Source organism: Crocodylus siamensis, chromosome 14, assembly GCF_052110815.1.
Source record: "Crocodylus siamensis isolate JL-2025a chromosome 14, ASM5211081v1, whole genome shotgun sequence".
NCBI lineage: Eukaryota > Metazoa > Chordata > Crocodylia > Crocodylidae > Crocodylus > Crocodylus siamensis.
This window is the reverse complement of record NC_143408.1, coordinates 2,720,664-2,738,907: the sequence shown is the minus strand read 5'-3', so window position 1 is coordinate 2,738,907 and position 18,244 is coordinate 2,720,664. Positions and strand designations below refer to the sequence as shown.

Below are 18,244 nucleotides of genomic sequence, written 5' to 3'. Positions count from 1 at the left end.
ATGCAACGTCTCCCGTCTCAAAATGCTCCCAAGCTATGGAAAACAAGCTTGGCTAAAATGCAGTGCCCCGTGAGTGACCGGCTGTGGCAGCTGGTCCGTCGCACTGGAGAGCAGGGGAGGAGGGTTGGCTGAGCGTGCTGAGCCCAAGCCCGTCAGTCTCTCGGGACTGTTTAATGCTCAGACAGATAGCTTTAAGGCTATCTCCAGAAAAATCCAGTGCCGAGCAGACCTAGAAGGACGCTGGGCTTTGCCGTGCACGCCGTCTCCCCAGCTAGGACGATAATGAACGTGAACGAGGGCCCCAGTAACGTGGAACTGATGGGAACTCCCCTGAGCAGCCCCAGCTGTTTGCTTTCAGGAATCTCCTAGCATCACGCCACAGAGATGTGAAAGTCCCTGCACCCAAATGAAAGGCACGGCTGGCTTGTAGCATCACTGAGGGACCTGGTCATGGCTGGGGGTTGCCCGCTCTCGCTGCCTTCGCTTCTTGGGGTGAGGCCAGATTTGGAGGGACCTGTTTCTGTTCTGCTTCCAGGCATCAACGGGATCACCCCGGAAATGACGGCTCCCACGGGCCCCTTCCGAAACATGGGCTTATCCAAGGCTGCCCAGACTCATCGGCTGAGAAAGCTCCGCACCCCGTCCAAATGCCGGGAATGCAACAGCTACGTGTACTTCCAGGGGGCAGAGTGTGAGGAGGTAAGGAGGGCGAAGAGAGGGGGGCTGCAGCCAAATCCGTGCATGGCAGAGGTGGCACCAGCCCTCCATCCCACTCCGTCATCAGCCTCTGGCTTTGCAGCTCTGCAGACTAGGAGGAGCCGCTGCGCCTCTGCAGTTGATGTCGCTTTTATGCGCCCGAGGCGCACGGCCATGCAAGGGAAAAGCACAAATGCAGGTTGAGCCTGCAAAAAACGGGTGTCCGAGGAAGCCCTGCTGGAGAGCTGTCGCGTGGCCGGTTCCCTGGTGCAGGGGCGGGTTTGGGGGCAATGCCCCGTAGAGGTTTGCTGGGTTCTTATGGAAAACCTGGGGGAGTGCTTCAGGTCCACACGCTCTTGCTCTTGCTCTTGCATGACGGCTCCTCTCACGACAGCTGGCACGCGTCTCTTTGGGAAGGTCGTTCTGATGTCCCCAAGGTGGAGACTTCTGTCTGGCCACGTGCACAGCTCCCAAGCGCAGCACTTCTTCAACGCCAAAGCCAGCCCCATTGCCTGAAGCTTTTTCTCTCAGGGCGTGTGTGTGTGGGGGGGGATGTCTTCCTGTCTTTCTCCAACCACCTTCCTGCCCACTCCAGTGCTATCTGGCTTGCCACAAGAAGTGCCTGGAGACCTTGGCCATCCAGTGTGGACACAAGAAACTCCAGGGGAAGCTGCAGCTCTTCGGCCAGGACTTCACGCAGGCTCTGCGCAGCAGCTCGGATGGCATCCCCTTCATCATCAAGAAGTGCATCGCCGAGATTGAGAAGCGGGCTCTGAAGACCAAGGTGGGCGCCTCTTCTCTGCCCGTCGTCTGAACCGTGCTCGATTCCCGTCTCCTGGGCTGAGCTGGGTAACTCCACGCGTGGGTGGCCAGTGCCTTGGGGTCATTACACGGAGCTCCTCTCTCTCTCCGTAACGGGGGGGGGGAAGTCTGCATGTCACAGCAGAGCTAGCAGTCTCTTCCTGGTGGCCCGGGAGCCAGGAATACTTGATTGACGAGTCACCTTGGCTCCGACAATGCCTACCTGTAGTCCCACACAAGTCACTTCCCCTCCCTGCCTCAGTTTCCCCTCTCTGAAGGAGTAATGGCGGCGGCAGGCGACTGCAATCATTTGGCACCACTGTACCTAAATATGAGGCCACAAAACTGCTGCTTTATATCACCCAGTGAAGCAACATCCCTCCCAGTCTTTTACCCCTGTTATCTCCTCCTTGCAGGGCATCTACCGGGTCAATGGCGTGAAGACACGCGTGGAGAAGCTTTGCCAGGCATTTGAGAATGGGAAGGAGCTGGTGGAGCTGTCCCAAGCCTCCCCGCATGACATCAGCAATGTCCTGAAGCTCTACCTGCGACAGGTAAGCAGCCAGCGGCTGCTGGGGATCCCCTCCGCAGAGGAGGAGATGGGGGAGACCTCCCAAGAAGCTCTCTCGCACCAAGCCCCACCGGGCGACCTGTGGCAGGAGGAGCTCGGACGAATGCTGGCGTTCAAATCCACGAGCTGGACGGCTCAGGGCAGTGGCATTGACCTTAGGTCTCCACTGGCCTGCTCGAGATTGGTGACTTAAAGCAGCGTGGACAACTCTTAGGCTGTTATCGTGGTTTTTCAGCTCCTGAAAAAGGAGACGACCCTGGAATCTCAGCCTTGTTAGGAAAGGCAAGAATCGAGCCTTGTCGGCTGCTGAGAAGAGCCCAGAAGAGGGGCCCCAGCTTGTCTGGCCAGTGGGTTGCGGGCAGCTTTGCGGGTGTTGCTCTTCCTGAAGAAATGGGCACCCGAGCAAAGCTTCACCTGCGGCTGCAAAATCCTCAGGCCTCGACGGCGTCCCTCCGGATCGGGCGTGGGGTGCAGTTAGACGCATGGGGGGGGGGGGGGGGTGTTCTTCCCCTGCGGGAATCGCAGGTTTTGTTCTCGTCCGGGCCTGTGAACCCAGTGCGGACGGCACCCGGGCAGTCTGGCTAGGGAAGTGCTTTGCATCTCGCTCCTGCGCCCGGTGCTGTAGTTCCTTTGTTCTTCCGAGGCATTTCTCCTCCCATCCCCCCGGTGAGGCGGGGAAGTAGGACCCCCGTTCTGCAGCGGTTGGGTGCAGCGGCGGCTGCAGAGCCAGGGAGTCGAACCCAATTCTCCTGGCCAGGGGCACCGCTTCACGGCAGCCCTGGCGGAAACGGCTGCTGCTGGTATCTTGGCGCTAGCAGAGGTCTGCACCATGCAGCACCCTACAGCCCAGGTGCTAGCGAGTGAAACCAGCACTGCAAACTGCGGCCCACGTGCCCGAACACACACCGCAGGGCAGGAAAAGAGGAAGCAGCTTCTCGTTTGTTTTTTAAGCTGGGCTTTGCTGCCCTGCACCTTAACTCTTTCACGACTCGTCTCTTCAAGGACCGTCACAAAAAGGGCCACGGTGCCGACTCGGCTGGGGTCCTTGCGCGGCAGGAAAGTGACGGATTCGCGTGGGCTGAGAATCTGGCCTGTGATCTCCACGGCAAGGCAGGGCAGCCACGCACAGCAGCAAGAAAGGAGCAGAGCAGAGCCAGGCCCCGAGCACCTGGCTACTGATGCCCCCAAACTAGTTATGGAAATGTCAGCCTGCAAAGGACGCAGTCTGTCCCCTGCCCTGAGCCAGAACCAAGGCTACCTCGATCTTTGCTTGGCCTGCTCTTGGACCCCCCCATTGACGGGGTCCACCATACCTAGCCCTTTGTAATGCTTCATGAGCCTCAGAGTTAGCAACCTTGTCCTACTAACTGAAATGATCTTTGCTTCAAATGAAGCTGAGGATTTCTGGTCCTACCCGCGGCCAAGATGGAGAACAACAGCTCGCTTCCTCTTTGTACCACCCTCTTACAGATTTGCAGACCTATGGTGATTCCCCTTGGCCTTTTTTCTAGAGAAAGCCCATTCAGTTCCTTCAGACTTGCCACACACGTCATGTTTTCCAAGTCCTTTGTGTTCTCGGTGCTTTTGTCTGGACTTGCCCCAGTTTCTTCTTCCCGTGTCACGGAGCGCGGTGCTCCTGCTCAGCCAGGTCCTTCGGCAGCCCCAAGTCCCACCTCCTGCCAGCGACCCTCCTCCGAACACAACCCAGAACGAGATCCGTCCTTTTGGCAACGGCATCACATTAGGGACTTGTTCAGCCTGTGGTCCCCTGGAAAACTCGCGGATCTTTCCTGTGGTACAGCTGTGCAGCCAGTTGCTTCCCATTTTTTGTATGAGAGCAGCTGATTTCCCCTTTTGTGGTGTATGCTGCACTTGTGTTTTTTAAATGTCCTCTTGTTGATTTTAGACTGTTTCTCCCACTTATCGAGATCATTTTGAATTCTGTTGTCCAACGTGCTTCTGAGCTGGAGGTCATCCACAAATAACGGGGGCGGGGGAGCAATTTGCAAACTGAGAACCTGTCTGCTTCACGGGGACAAGAGGGCCTTGGCATCCCCGCTGTGCAGCACGTTGCCCACCCAGCCTCAGAGATGGCTATGGCTGGCGGGAGGAAGGTGCGGGTTGAATGGAAAGATCCTGGCGTAAGACCAAACGGCAAGATGAAGCTGAGCTTTGCAGCACGCCACTGAAAGTTGGGCTCTGGAATAAGAGAGGGCTCAGCATAGCGGGATGCAGGCAGGGAGGCCTTTTTCTTTCCTTCGCCTCTCCGGTGGGATCTGGGATGCTTGCTAGCCATAGAAGTGAATACGCCTTGGGTGAGGAAGGTGGAAGGGTTTGGATGCTCAGGCCCAAGCTGGGGTTTCTGAGATCAGGCGCCTCTTGCGATACCAACCCTACACGACAGCTTCAGCTGGCTGCGCAGCCCATACGCTTTGACGAAGCCATCTCCCTTCTGCTCTTTTTGCAGCTGCCGGAGCCCGTCATGCCCTTCCGCCTGTACAATGCGCTCATGGGGCTGGCCAAGGAAAGCCTGCAAGGCGGGGGTGAGGCCAAGGGCAAAAGCGGGAAGGGGGGGCCCGAGCTGGTGGACAAAGGCGCCGACACCGACAAGGTGGTCATCACCCTGGTGCTAAAACTGAAGGAGTTGCTGAAGGAGCTTCCCTGGGAGAACATGGTCACGCTGCAGTACATCATGAAACACCTGTGCAGGTGCGGGGGTGGGGGGCCGCCGGGAGGGCAGCGGGGACGGGGCACAACGTGCCAGGCCCCGGTTCCCCGTCCCTATCGTGGGAGGGTTCAGGCCAGCCTCTCCCCAGGGCAGAAGGTGGGCGTTACATAGAATCACAGAAAATTAGTGTCAGAGGGACCAAACGGGGTCACACATAGTCCACCCCCTGCTCCAAGCAGGACCAGCCCTGACTACATCTTCCCAGCCAGGGCTTGGTCTAGCCGGGTCTTAAAAACCTCCAAGGATGGAGACTGCACCACCTCGCTGGGGAGCCTGGTCCCATGCTTCCCCACCATCCTTGGGAGAGTTTTTCCTAATATCCGACCTCAGCCTCCCTTGTTGCAGCTTGAGCCCATTGCTCCTTCTGTCATCTGCCCCCACTGAGACCAGCCCAGCTCCATCCTCTTTGCAAACCTGCTGCAGAGAGGTGAAGGCTGCTCTTCAATCCCCCTCGGTCTTCTCTCCACTGGCCAAATCAGTCCAGTTCCCTCAGCCTCTCTTAGTAGGACAGGATGATTTGTGGGGGGAGGCATGATTCTGGCGACTTCTGTCCCCCAAGGATGTGGATTCCTGTAGTATCAGCAGAGCATCTCCTCCCCGAGTCCTCTGGATGTGCAAGCTCAGTGTGCCCATCTGTGTCCTCCAGCCCCACTCCCCACACCATTACATCATGAACAAGCCCCTTTTTGTCTTCTCTGTCTGCTTCAGGATTGTGGAAGTGGAGCAGGACAACAAGATGACCTCAGGCAACCTGGGCATTGTCTTTGGGCCCACGCTTATGCGCCCAAGGCCCACCGAGGCCACCATTTCCCTGTCCTCGCTGGTCGATTACCCCCACCAAGCCCGCATCATCGAGGCCCTCATCATCTTCTACACAACCATCTTTGAGACCACAGACGCCAAGCTGCTGCCTGATTCCAGCGAAAGGGCCGAGGCTGCCAAAGAGGACGGGGCCAAGGTAAGAGTCCCTAGAGGGAGATATACCAGGGCTTAAGGGAAGGAGGCCAGAATAACTGGGCCTTGAACGTGCATCTGGCGTCCGGCTTGGGACCAGCCGTACCTTGAATATCAGACTTGGATCCAGGATCCAACCAGCTGCCTCATTTGGTCTCTCGCGGCCCCGGTGTCGATGCAAGCTGCTCCCTTCAGCATTGAAAAGTACCACTGGGAGGGTTATTTCCATCGCAGCAGCATGCACAGGCCCCAGCCAGTATTGGGGAACGCAGGCCAGGCACCTCCCAAATGTGCCGCCTTCACAGGGCTACTGAAACCTGCCCCTTTCCCTGAGCAGCCTCGTGGCAGCCATGCTCAGCTTAGATGGGTTCCTTGTTGCAGCGGCCATGCAGTCCAAATCAATAAGCCCATAAGGACGGCGAGGCGCAGAGAGACAAATATCTTTTCTTCCTCTGAATGGGAGTTTGGGAGCCATTTCGCACAGAGGCAGGAGACTTCCCCCCTACACACATGACCTGCCCTACTTAAACTGCCCCTTCTTACCTCCCACCATTTACCCTTTCCTTGCCTCCCAGGACGATGCAGTTTCACTGGCTGCAGCTCCGCAAGGCAGCAGCCCCTACCTCGAACTGCCCTCGGAGAAGGGGGATTCTGATTACAACGCGGACTTGTACGGAGGTGAGTGCAAGCCATAGGCAGCCCCGGTCCTGCAACCCCCGCATACAGAAGCAGCTCATGCTGCTTCAGCCTGTGCTATATCTGTCCTGCCGTAAGTCCCCAATCCCACCGATCTGCATCTTTCATTGGTGGAGGTGGGCTTGTTACATTGCCCAGCACAGACGTGCCATCACTGGTCTTGGCTTGACCCCTCACCCCAGTTCTCCCAGGCACAGGCTCAGCTGGGCTCTCACTTCTATCACTCGTTTGAGCTGCATGCTTTTGATGTTACGGGGAAAAACCTCACTAGGACCCACTGTAGCCAACGGGGCCCAGGGCCAAAGGCTCACCTTTATGGGCGGAAAAACAGAAATCCACAGGCAGGGAGAGGCTCCATTGCACCAAGGTCTTGCTACTCCCACAGCCTTGGGCAGGGGCATGATCAATTGTGTGTGTCCCCTAGAAACCGCCGATCGCTCCCTAGACTCCGACTCCGAGCTGGAAGAGGGCGGGGAGCCGCTGGCCCCGGGTGAGGACGCCCCCCAGCACCTGCTGGCGACGCAAGGTAGCGAGACGAGCGCGGACGAGGCTCACTCCTGCGACGACCTGAGCGAGGGGCAGCGGAGCAGGACCTGTAGCACGGGCCAGTGGGACGCAGATTGTGCTGCCTCTCGCCAGCGCGGCTCACCGGGGGAAGAGCAGAGCGACCCGGAAGAGGACTCCGGGCCGGAGAGGGAGGGTGGCGCGAGACCGCTCTCTGACTATAACACAAACCAGTCCAACAACAAGCCGCCGGCCCGTTGCAGCCTGGGGCACGGGCTCCTGCCCACCATTCGGCTACGGGACGGCAAGCTGGTTGTGAGGTCGGCCAGCGAGCGGCAGCCCAGATTTGTCTAGGCCGCCAAGCTAAAGCCATGCGATAGACACCGGGGGAGGGCAGATGAGCAGGAGCTCCCCACCGGCAGCTAAGCCACAGGCATGGCTGCGTACAGTCAGGGAAGAGAAGGGGCTACGGCAGAGCTGTGCCTCAGGCAGCTCACAAGGGTTTTGTATGCTGGCTGCAGACCAAATGACTGAAACGTCCATACAAAACCCCCGAGGCACTTGACTTTCTGCAGGACTTTGCCAGAGCTGCAGGTGGACAACTGCATCCAAGCAGGATATCCTCTTGCAAGGAGCCCCGCGGAGGTTTATATTATCTTGCTACACTGGACCGCAAAGAGATCGTGACTTGGCTGTACCCATCTGGACTGCCAGAGGGGGTTTCTTGTCTTCCCGTTCCCCAACCCCATGCCTTTATTTAAACTGCTCTGTGAGGAAAGAGCTATTCAAGTACCTGACCCACCTACATCACTGCAGTTGCCACAGGAGGCGCTGGGAGAGACTGCCAATAACACAGCCGACCAGACTGCAAAGGAAGAAGCTGAAGGGACAACCTGCTGGGAGGGACCACTGCCTCCTTCCCACTCACCAAGACAACAAGAGTTAGCATTTTGTATGTATGCAGCATCTAGGATCCTTCATCATTCAGTACAGCAGCCCTGTGCACCAGGCAAGGTGGCAGAGGACAGACACCAGGCCACACAGCACCATGAGGAGCAGAGACAGCTCTGGACAAACTTCTACTCCAGCTTCTTGGAGAGGACTTCCAAGCCTCCGAAGTTGGTCCACTCAAAAGCAATCGAGGTCCCAGAAACTATCCGGCCTCAGGCTGGCTTGGTAGAAGTGCCACGTCCCCTCTTGCCTGGCTTTGGCAGGACATGGACTGTGGGACCAACTGGAGCAGACATCCACATCTCAGCTACAAGTGAACTGCAGGAATCCTGGCACTTCCTTGCAACACAGGAGATAAACACCAACGTGCCTTTTTGCTCTCCACTGAAAAGTTTGCCCATTGCTTCTATTTATGGGCATTCTCTGCCTGTCCAGAGCACAGGAGCTGTAAGCTGTTCATAACTCAGAGCTGGGAGTTACCCGAGGGGGTCACTGCCAGTCACACGGTCCGTGGGGCAGTTTCTGAGAGCGCCCAGGCACTGTTTAGTCCTTTGCATAGTTTCTTCTAATCTCAAATGGTCCAAAAGAGACTTGAAGTGTGGCTTCGCTATGGAAGAAAGGGTGGCTACAGCTCTGCGAAAATCCCAGACGTGGGCACTGCCACTCCTGCAGGACCCTGCACTGAAGTTGGGCAACTTGCTCTCTTGTCCTAAGCCTAGGGCTGCCACAGCTGGCAGGGAGCACTGGCACCTTCCAGCAGAGAAGACACTGGAGCGTCCAACACCGCTGCTCATGTTAAAACACAGCCCAAAGACGGCTCTGCAGGGAAGGAGCAGCAGAAACCAGAATGGGATGAGCTCTAAACAACAGAGCTGAAAGCAGTTTCCTTTGAGTTGCTGCACCAATGGCTTCTGCTTTCTTCTGGCAAGCACGGGGAGTAGCACAGCACAGGCAAGGGAGCAGGGAGTCTGCTACCCAGCCTCAGAGCCCTCTCAAAGCAATAGGCCAGTGTATGATGTGGGAAACCAGAGAACGGAGGTCGCCCCTGCAGCCTTTCCGTCTGCTGCACGCTAGCTTCAAGCAGAGCCCCCTGCTGCAATTTTGCCTCCTGTCAGTTTGAAGCCAACAGGCTGACCGGGTCTTCATCAGCTTGTCTGTCTGCCCCTGTTGATAACAGGCCACAGCCCAAGGCTAGTTAGGAGACATACCCATGCAAAGCCGTTTTGAAACTCAACCAGACACACCCCTTCAGCAGCCAACGGGGTTAGCAAAGATAACTCCTGCCCCTTCATGCAGAACAGGCTTTGCCATTAGAGGTCACTACACGCTGCTAAATGCATTAGGTAGAGAGCACAGCTGGAAAGAGAAAGGAGTTTGACCCATTCTGAAGCCAGTCAAGCTCAGCATGTGAACTCTGTCCCTTCACTGGAAAGAAATGGCCAGTCCAAGTCATCCTTGGGCCGGCTACGCTACAGCAGCAGCAGGCTGAAGATGTACTGAAGGAACAGCTACCTCAGGGGTTTGGGGTGGGATAAATACTTCTATGTTGTGGAGGGCAGAGAAGAGATCCAGACAAGTAGAAAGAGCTCATGGATGTGACAGCCAGAGCTCTCTGACTTGTTTGAGCAAAGCCCAGCAGGATAATGCAGCTCTTTAATGACAGGAGGTGCAGGTAAAGAGGTACACAGAATACAGCACATAGAAGAGATGGAGCTGGAAAGATGAGCAAGAATCCTTGCCGCATATTTCATCAACAGGAGAGCTGAATTTAAAACAGGTTGTTTCCATAGCAGAAGTCAGGACTATTCACCAGCTCGCTGTGCTACCAGTAACAGTGGCGGTACCGTGCGTGTCTGCAAGGATGAATGGGTGAATGCGAGAGGGAGTGGATGGGCCGCGATGCCCAGGTCTTCTGTTCTGAGGGCTCTGCTTGTGCTTGGTATTAAAAACCATCACCCTTGTTTGTATATAGGTTTAGCCCAGCACAGAGCAGCATCGTGTGGCTTGTGCTTTCTACCAAGTCACCTGCTTCAGTGAAATAAAGTGTTTGAATGAGTGTATGCACCAAAAGTCTCAGCCTCCCTTTTTTAACCTCATGCTGCTGCAGGGCCAAGGAGAGACAAGCGCTGCCCTCCTCCAAGGCAGTCCTGTTAGGCAGCAGAATCCCAGCACCCACCTTGTAGCAAGGCAGTGGGATGGCCCCTTTCAGTCGGGAGTAGTCAGGGTCCACTGGTTACAAAAGAACTAGGAGCCACAGCTCCTGAACCGCATGGCCCAAAACTACACCAGCCTCCTGCGGGACCTTAACCAGGTTTCTCCATCACACATCAGTCCCCACCTGGCTATAAAGGACACAAAAGGAAGGGCAGCAGCACATCAATCAGTGGGAGAGGTGGCTTAGATCAGGGGTGGGCAAAAATGCAGCCCGTGGGCCAGATGTGGCCTGCCAGGCCATTCTACCTGGGCCACAGGGCCCCTAAAAAAATTTAGAAAATTTGTATTCACCTGCCCCTGGCTGCCTGTCACATGGCCCTTGCTGGCTTGCCAAAACTCAGTAAGCGGCCCTCCACCAAAAGTAACTACCTGCCCCGCCTTAGATTTACAGGGATAGAAACTTTTAGAGAGGGGGTTCAAAGTAATTTGGAATAGTTTTAGATTCTTAACAGCATTCACAGGCATTTATATGCATCCATTTTCGTTCTCCAATGCACCAGATATCCGGCGCACTGGAGCAGACTTGATTAATTGAGCCTGCTCCACACACAAGCTGATGTGCACTGTGCTGCAGCATGTACAGTTGTACAAGCAGCAGAATACGCTTCAGTGCACAGAAAGTGGTGATGGTGCTCTTCTGAACTAAAATACCTTCGATTTGCTTTAGTTCAAAAGCATGCTGCCATTTTCTCAGCGCTGACGTGCATTTCGCCACTTATACAACTAGCTGCGGCACAGTGCCAGGCACTTTTAAAAGCACCCAGTGCTGCAGCACAAGCATGTGTACAAATGCCCCATGTGTCCAATCCTCATCCCACTGCCAAATCTAACTGCAACACAAAGCAAGTTCACCACCCCGAGAGGGAAGAGGGACAGACCATTTCTACATCAGAGGCTGGAAAAAGATGGAGATCCCATCCAGCAAGGCAGGCCATCAGCTCCCCAGCAGCACATATCAAGCAGTGTGCTTAGCACAGCTTGGATATTAACCTGCTCCCAATCTCTGCTGCAGAGAGGCATCCCACTCCAACAGTAGGTCTGAGGGGTGTTGCCACAAATAAAGAGACCACCATGTGGGTGATGACAACAGGGAGGCTCTACAGCTCAGCGCTGCGGGACAAGATTTCACTGCAGTCCTCAGTAGTTGTTTCCGAGATAGAAAGGGAGAAACACGGAGAGTGACCCCAAGCAACTCTTCTGTAGGGCTGATTGGAAAGAAACAGTACCAGAGAGACATGCCCACAGTGAAAGCCTTTATTAAAATCCTACTAAATTAAATAGTCATGGTTATCTGACCTTTGATCCAACCAGGCAACTTCCAGGACAGTCAGATGAGAGCAAGGGAAGAGCTAAAAAAAGCCCAGATTTCCACCAGAGAACTCTTATGTGTGTATTTTGACAAGTTCAAGGACTTGCTTGGGCTTGTCTGTCCCTTTTACATACATCTGTAAAGCGGCGCTGGAGAAGGTGTTTGCTGGATGCCACTGCATTCTTCTTCCAAGCCTGGAAGAAAGAGAATCTGGCATTTCTCTCAAGAGAAACAGCAGCATTTGGAACATCTCACTCCTGCCTCCGTTCAGCTTCGGCAGACACTTGGTGCTCTATACCCAGCCCAAGGCACCTCACACTTGTCCCTCAATATCCACAACCTGTTAAACTTCCCATTGTAAGATGGAGGACAAGACCAATCAGGTCCCATCTGGTCCATCCTTGTCACTGCAGAATTGTTCCATATAGTGCAGGGTCGCCATCTTTGCCCCAGGCTGGATCCAGACCACAGGGCTCAAATTGGGTAGTGGCAGGGGTTCAGTGGCAGCAGAGCCAAGTCCCCATTGGACAAGCAAGGACAGTGTCAACAGCCTTTGCTCACCCTCCTGCTGCCAAGGATAGTACCTAGTGGGGCTCAGGCCCCACTCCTGCCAGGGAGCCCAGTGAGCCTGAAGGAACAGCTCTGCAGGTCAGATCCAGCCCACAGCCATATGTCTGACCTCCCTGATGCAGTGTATTGTTCAGGGTTTTGTCCAGGCTTCCCACATCACTTCCTAGGGAGGTTAGCACAGGGGTACCTCAGAGGAGTTACAGCATGGATGTACAACATGGTCTGAGATGGGCATGTAGCCAGCCCCTCTGTAAGCAGAGATGCAGTTTCATCTTACCTGACACCCTGCACGCTACTGCACCAGTCGGTAGGTGATGTATCGACCTGCTGTCTCACTAGGCCGTATGATCTTGACCACCTATGAAGGAAATGAAAGCAACCAATGGGCAGAGAAGGCCAGCACCAAATTTCACTAGGTAGGACTTCAGGGGCTTTGCCTACCTACCATCCCCTGGTACCACCCTACCTCAAAATCCTTACCTGCCCTCGCTTTATCCCAAAGTATCTGGCCACAGGATCTCCAGCCTGTATCCTTGGGAGCTGGTTCTCTCTCAGCTTACTGAGCAACACAGTGAAGGAAAGATCACCAGTTGGGTAAACCAGCTGGGCCTGCTGCCTGCTCTGCAGGCCCAGAGCAAATAAAAGCACTACTGTATATACCATGAGTCTGACTGTTTCCAGCACAAAGCACATCTGTGCTGGCAGGGGTTCAGGGAGGCTCAGAAACAAAAGGATACTATCTGGCTAGCAGCTCAGTGACTTCTTCCTTTGTCATGACCACATGCTCTGGAACCAGCTGCAAGTACAGAAGCAGGGCAATCTCAATAACCCAAGGGGGGGAAAGAGAGAACGAACACATGCAAGCGAGTGCAAGAACCATTGTTTCGTGTAGTGACCAGTGTTAGGAACAGACTAGAATAGCTATTAAATGCAATGCCAGCACCCAACAGCACAAAAGCACGCTGCTCCAAGGGACTGACGACCCAGACAGCTCCAGGATGTGACTCACCATGCCCAGCTCACACTGATGTACCCAGGCACTGGACTCACCTCATGTTCAGTGATGTTAATCAGCAGCTCTTGCTGGAGGAACTGCTCCAAGATGTACTTGGGGGCCATGTCTACCAGGGACTAAAAAAGAGAAGAAGAGAGAGACCGAACATCAGCATGGGCCAGCAAGTCCAGCACACCAGACTGAGCTGGTCCTGGCTTTATTCAGACTGGGGCAAGAGTATGCCATTCCCACCATATTGCCTTCGCTACTTCAAGGGCATGCACAGGTATGGATAACAGACCACCCCACCAGCAGCACACAGGTAAGCACCACTTCCCCCATCACAGCCTGACATTTGCCCACTTCTTCCCTTGCTATAGCCTTCTCCTCCCTACTACTCTATTCACTCCTTGAATCACTCCTACCCTCCTCACTTCTTCCGTCCCTCTTGGGCTGCAATGCCGGGATAAGGGAATGAGTCTCATTCTCTCTCAAATCTTCCTGGGCCCACTACTGCGGTATCTGGGCAATAACGCACTTCATTGCCTACAGCTTCACTGACACGAAGTTAAGAGCAGTATCTTGTACCTTCCAGAATACAAAGTTTGTTCAAGTCAAACTCCCGAGGGGTAGGAAAGAGACTGAGTTGCAGGAGTACAACCTTGGCATGTTCCCTAAGTATTTCTAGCGAGCTGAATCAAGAACTCCTCACACAGCTGATCTGTAACACCAAGATCATCTCTGCAGCACACTAAGCAAGACCCATGGAGAGCACTGCAGTAACTGCCGATACAGTCGAGCAGCCTACACTGAATCCAAAGGGTATTTGTGCCCAGCAGGGCTCTTCCAAGGACCAGACCAGAGCACAGCCGTGTGACAGGAGTCCATCTCTACTGCACACTCCCCTAAACTCCTCTGGGGCCAGGATATCATATATGTTTGCATGGACTCCTCCACACCCAGAAGAAGGTGCTTCTTTGTTTGTTTGCTTCTTAAAAGGAAATTCACAGGAGCCACTTCCTCAGACAACTGCAAACCCCAGCCTCTGATGCTTGTTATGTGTGGTGAGGCCGTGGTGCAGCAAGTGCCTTTCAGAACACGCAGGCTTTAAAAACAAAAAAAGCAAAGCTCAACCCTACCCCGTAGGGCAGAGATTGGCAACATTTTTGGGCAGTGCTGAAAACACCCCCGACTTCCAACTTGTAAGATGCTGGTGTGCCGGGGCGGATGGCAGGGGAGCTACAAGGGGCCCAATCCTTGCTGTTGCCATGTAGCCCCAGCCCCTTGCCCACCGTCCACCCAGAGGCCAAGCAAAATGCCTTCCAGCACTACCCTCTTGCAACCGCGCCCTGCTACAGCCTGCGTATCAGACTCCGATCTAGGCCTCTCAAGTAACAGTCGCCGCTTTTACGGCAGCTGACGAGCTCCGAGAGGTCAACGCAAAGGAGCCCTGACCCCGGTGCACTAGCCACCAAGAGCCCGAATACTGCCGGCCCACGGGGCAGTCGTGCACCTGCTTTGCGGACGGCGTCATGCCCTGCTGCACCACGATCAGGGCTCTGGTGATGTTCTCTTCCTGCATCCTCTGGCAGTACAACTTGATGGTTTTTATCCCGACCTTGGGCTCCTCTGAGGAAAAAAAATCGGGCAAGGAAGCATTTAAGAGAAAGGCCCGTGTCCTTTACGAGAGCGCACATCCCTCTGTTAGGTTTCTAAAAGCTTTCTCCAAAGAAGCGACAGGCCTGGACCCGACCCAACTCACCGGGGAAGAAGACGAACATCTGATCCGTGGGATCGTCGTTGTGCGCCACCAGCACCGTCAGGTCAGCGCGCCTCGGCCTCCCCTCGCTGGGCTTGTCGCCATACTGCCCTTTGAACTCGTCCAGCGTCTGGTCCAACTCGTCCTGGGTCACCAGGTAGCCACGGTCGTGGCAGAGCTGCGGGGAGTGGGCACCATGAGCTCGAAAAGGGGGGGAGGGAACGACAGGGAAACTGAGGCACAGGGATGGCAGGCGTAAGGGAAACTGAGGCACAAGGAGCAGGTCGGGAAACAGGCACAGGGATGGTAGGGGAAACCGAGGCACGAGGAGGCGACGGCGGCGGCAGGCCCGGCCCACCTGCATGATGGTCTTGCGGATCTTCCACAAGCGGTACGTCTCCTCCTCGTCGTCCATGCTGCCCCGCGGGCCGCACTGCGCAGGCGCCGCCGCTCAGGCCCCCGCGTTGTCGCCTGCCCGAGACCGCGGGGAACCCTAGGCCTCTCGGCTCACGCCAGGCGGCATTGATGGCGCGCCGGATGGACACCTACGCCAGCGTCTGAGGGGTCCTTAGGAACAAAGGCTCCTGGGAGATGTAGTTCTCCCATAACAGAGCTCTCCACCGCGCCTTGCAGAAGCCCCTTGAAATAATCCCTGCGGAGCGCCCCTTTCTACAGCCGGGTCAGTTTTATCCCTTGCATCCGGGGCTGCTCGAATCTGAATGCGCGAGTCACCCGCTAAGTGCATCATATCTGTAACATGTCGCCAGGGCCTGGGGTCCCTCGCGGCAGCTGTCAGACCTGGGGGATTCTCCAGCCCAGCTCCTCCATCCTCCCTTCAGCTGGATAAGCAACCCCACCAGCGCAGCTTGAGGGTTTTGGGAAGGGGGCTGCCTCTGGGGAGGCGCACCAATCTTCTCTCTCCTTTAAAAATATACACCAGAAGATTCAGGAAAACTCCAGAGACCGTGGGCTATGTTCATTTGGTTTAAGATGAAGATAAAAAGAAATATCACTTTATTGAAAGGATGCCCATCTCCTAAAAGAAGAAAGAAAGTGGGTGGAAAGGGGGCTGTTACCCTTCTTTACTGACCTCAGACTACTAGAGCACCTAATCCCGGTGCTAACGAGAGTATCTTGTCACCTTGATCCTTGAGGGAAGCCAGTGCATTAGCAAAGGCCATTGAGAGCGTGGAAAGAACATCATTTTGGTACATAAAAACGCAGGGTTTCCACAAGCATCATCATGAGCGCTGCCGTAGTGGTGGAGCGGGGGGAAAGAACATGCGCTACAGCTGGGAGACGAAAGGCGAGATTAAAGGGGAGAGCATTCTTGACTATTGGCTTGCAGTCAGGGAGGGAGAACCGGTGGTAGCTTCAGGTTCCAAGATGAGAGGAGGATGGAAAGAAACCTCCACAGCCCAGACTGTTTCTTGAGGATCTTATTTCTGTCTCCATCAATGGATCTCATGCTCTGGAACCAGCTGGAAATAGAGAAGCAGTGAGATCTCAATGATCCAGGATCAGAGAGAGAAACAGAGACAGAGAGTGCACATGCAAGTGAGTGCAAAACTACTGCTTCCTGCCACACGGGCACAAGACTGGAGCAGCTGTAAATGCAGCGCTGGCACCAAGAGCACACTGTGCCAAGGGGCTGGAGCCCCAGACAGCTCCAGGACACAGCTGACCATGCCCAGCTCACTCCAATGTACCCAGGCACTGGACTCGCCAAGTGCTCAGCGATGTTATTCAGCAGGTCTTCCTCAAAAAAAAAAAAACCAAAAACACCTCCTCCAGGGTGTAGTTGGGAGCCCCGTCTACCAGGGCCTGAAAACAGGCCTGGACATCAGCATAGGGCAAACTGGCCCACTCCCACTCCAGCGCCAGGGTAGGGACCAGCCGGACAGGGTCCCATCCCCACTGCACGCTCCCCTGAACTGCCCTAGGGCCAGGACATCACGGGCTGCACGGCCCCTCCACAGCCACACAAGGCGCTGCTCTTTCTTTCTGGAAGCAGATTGGAGGGAGCCCCTTCCTCAAACAACTGCGACCGCCAGCCTCTGACATCGCACCCTGGGCTCACAAAGCACGGCGAGCAGGTGGATTTTAGAACATTTCACGCCTTAAGAAGGGAAAAAAAGCAACGCTGAACCTTGACCTGTAGAGTGAGAACATCGCCCAGCCAAGCAAAGGGGGGGGGGGGGAACTGAAGCAGGGCGAGGAAGAGGAAGACGGGGAAACTGAGGCAGGGCGAGGAGAAAGGGCTCAAGCGAACCCAGGGCCGAGTCCCGCCACGGCCGCTCCGGATCGTCCGTGCCGCGCTCCGGCCCCACTACGCAGGCGCACGCCCGGACTCCCGCGGTCGGTGTCCGCGCTAATCGCCTACAACGGCCGCGACGCCCGCGGGGAGACGTCCCAGGCCGCTCCATTTATGGCGCGTGGATGACAGGCGGCGCGACGGACGCCTACATCAGCCCGCGGCTGTGCGGGTCCTGAGGAACACAGGCTCCTGGGAGATGTAGTTCTCCCGTAGCAGAGGTCTCTGCCGTCCTCTGCCGGCGGCCTTTGGAGCAAGCCCTGGGGCTGCCTGGACGGCCCAGTGAGGGGTGGATACAGAAGGAGACCGGTGGTTTCACCTCTTCCAGCACTGCCTTGGGAGCTGGCTGCCTCCTTTTGCCGGGGGGAGTCATTTTTATCCTGCAGTCATTACTTTGCATGCAGGGCTGGTCAAAAAGTATTGCACAAATCACTGGAGAATTGCATCATGTACATAAAGTGTTGCCAAGGTCCTCTGGGCTCCAGCAGTTGTAGAGCCAGGGGGGTTCCCTAAGCACACGGCCCCCACCCCGTCCCAACTCCTGCGTCCTCGTGTCAGCTGGATAAACACCCCGGCATGGATGGATCTGAGATTCTGGAAAGGGGGTTGCACATGGGGAGATGCATTGTCCCATAGACCAGCGGTTCTCCACCTTCTTCATACCACTCGTTTCTACATATTGATGGCTAGTCCCAACCCAGTGCCCCTCACTCCCAACCCACTACCCCCCAACCCCAGCTCCCAGCATGTGGGAAAGAGGGTGGGTATGCAGGGCAGGGGGGCGTGTGGGAGGTCTGGGGGGGTCCCAAGCAGCCCCTCGCAGGCTGGAGCTCTGTCAGCCTGCAAGGGAAAACCCACGTTTTCCTCCTTCAAAGGAGAATCCATTTTGAAAGTTTGTTTGCAACCCTTTCATGTATTCTTGCAACCCGCTTTTGGGTCATGACCATGGGTTGAGACATGCTGCCAGAGACCACACCTCATCTTTTTCTCCAGTTAAAAATCCCCTAGATCTACAGATATGCCAGGGGCCTTGGGCTGTGTTGTTCAGTTTAAGTTGGGAGCTTAAACACATAACTTCGTTGGAAGGAGTTACAAATAGCCCACTGAGCTGTGAAATGAGCTTCCTTACCAGGAGCAGGGAACAGAGCCGAACGGCAGAACAAAAGTGAGCTTGACTGGTAGA

General features: G+C 55.4%; 2 protein-coding genes across 5 annotated transcripts in view; one reads left to right on the top strand and one right to left on the bottom strand.

Annotated features, from left to right (window-relative positions):
• ARHGAP45 (Rho GTPase activating protein 45) overlaps positions 1–9,960 on the top strand; it is a 34,478-nt gene extending 24,518 nt beyond the window's left edge. For all 4 annotated transcript variants that reach the window (XM_090027248.1, XM_090027247.1, XM_090027246.1 and 1 more), the window contains 7 exons: positions 536–699; positions 1,292–1,480; positions 1,914–2,051; positions 4,536–4,777; positions 5,505–5,754; positions 6,326–6,428; positions 6,871–9,960. In XM_090027248.1, the coding sequence (XP_089883374.1) occupies positions 536–699; positions 1,292–1,480; positions 1,914–2,051; positions 4,536–4,777; positions 5,505–5,754; positions 6,326–6,428; positions 6,871–7,304 (1,520 nt within the window). In that variant the 3' untranslated portion in view covers positions 7,305–9,960. The remainder of the gene's footprint in view (positions 1–535; positions 700–1,291; positions 1,481–1,913; positions 2,052–4,535; positions 4,778–5,504; positions 5,755–6,325; positions 6,429–6,870) is intronic.
• A 1,395-nt stretch (positions 9,961–11,355) lies between these two features.
• On the bottom strand, positions 11,356–16,492 carry POLR2E (RNA polymerase II, I and III subunit E). Its single transcript, XM_090026816.1, has 8 exons — positions 15,106–16,492; positions 14,751–14,925; positions 14,502–14,617; positions 13,045–13,125; positions 12,732–12,790; positions 12,475–12,553; positions 12,272–12,352; positions 11,356–11,618 (listed from the first exon to the last, which is right to left on the bottom strand). Exons 1-7 carry the CDS (start codon positions 15,160–15,162, stop codon positions 12,287–12,289), a joined length of 633 nt encoding a protein of 210 aa, XP_089882942.1. The 5' UTR covers positions 15,163–16,492; the 3' UTR covers positions 11,356–11,618; positions 12,272–12,286.
• Positions 16,493–18,244: the final 1,752 nt, after the last annotated feature.

Bases quoted from the DNA above. Each gene is read 5' to 3' on its own strand.
- POLR2E (XM_090026816.1), bottom strand. From the start codon at position 15,162: ATGGACGACGAGGAGGAGACGTACCGCTTGTGGAAGATCCGCAAGACC. The intron at 12,791-13,044 runs GTGAGTCCAGTG...CTGTACTTGCAG, and splicing joins TTAACATCACTGAACATGAG to CTGGTTCCAGAGCATGTGGT. The intron at 12,554-12,731 runs GTATCCTTTTGT...TGTGTTGCTCAG, and splicing joins ACTGAGCTGCTAGCCAGATA to TAAGCTGAGAGAGAACCAGC.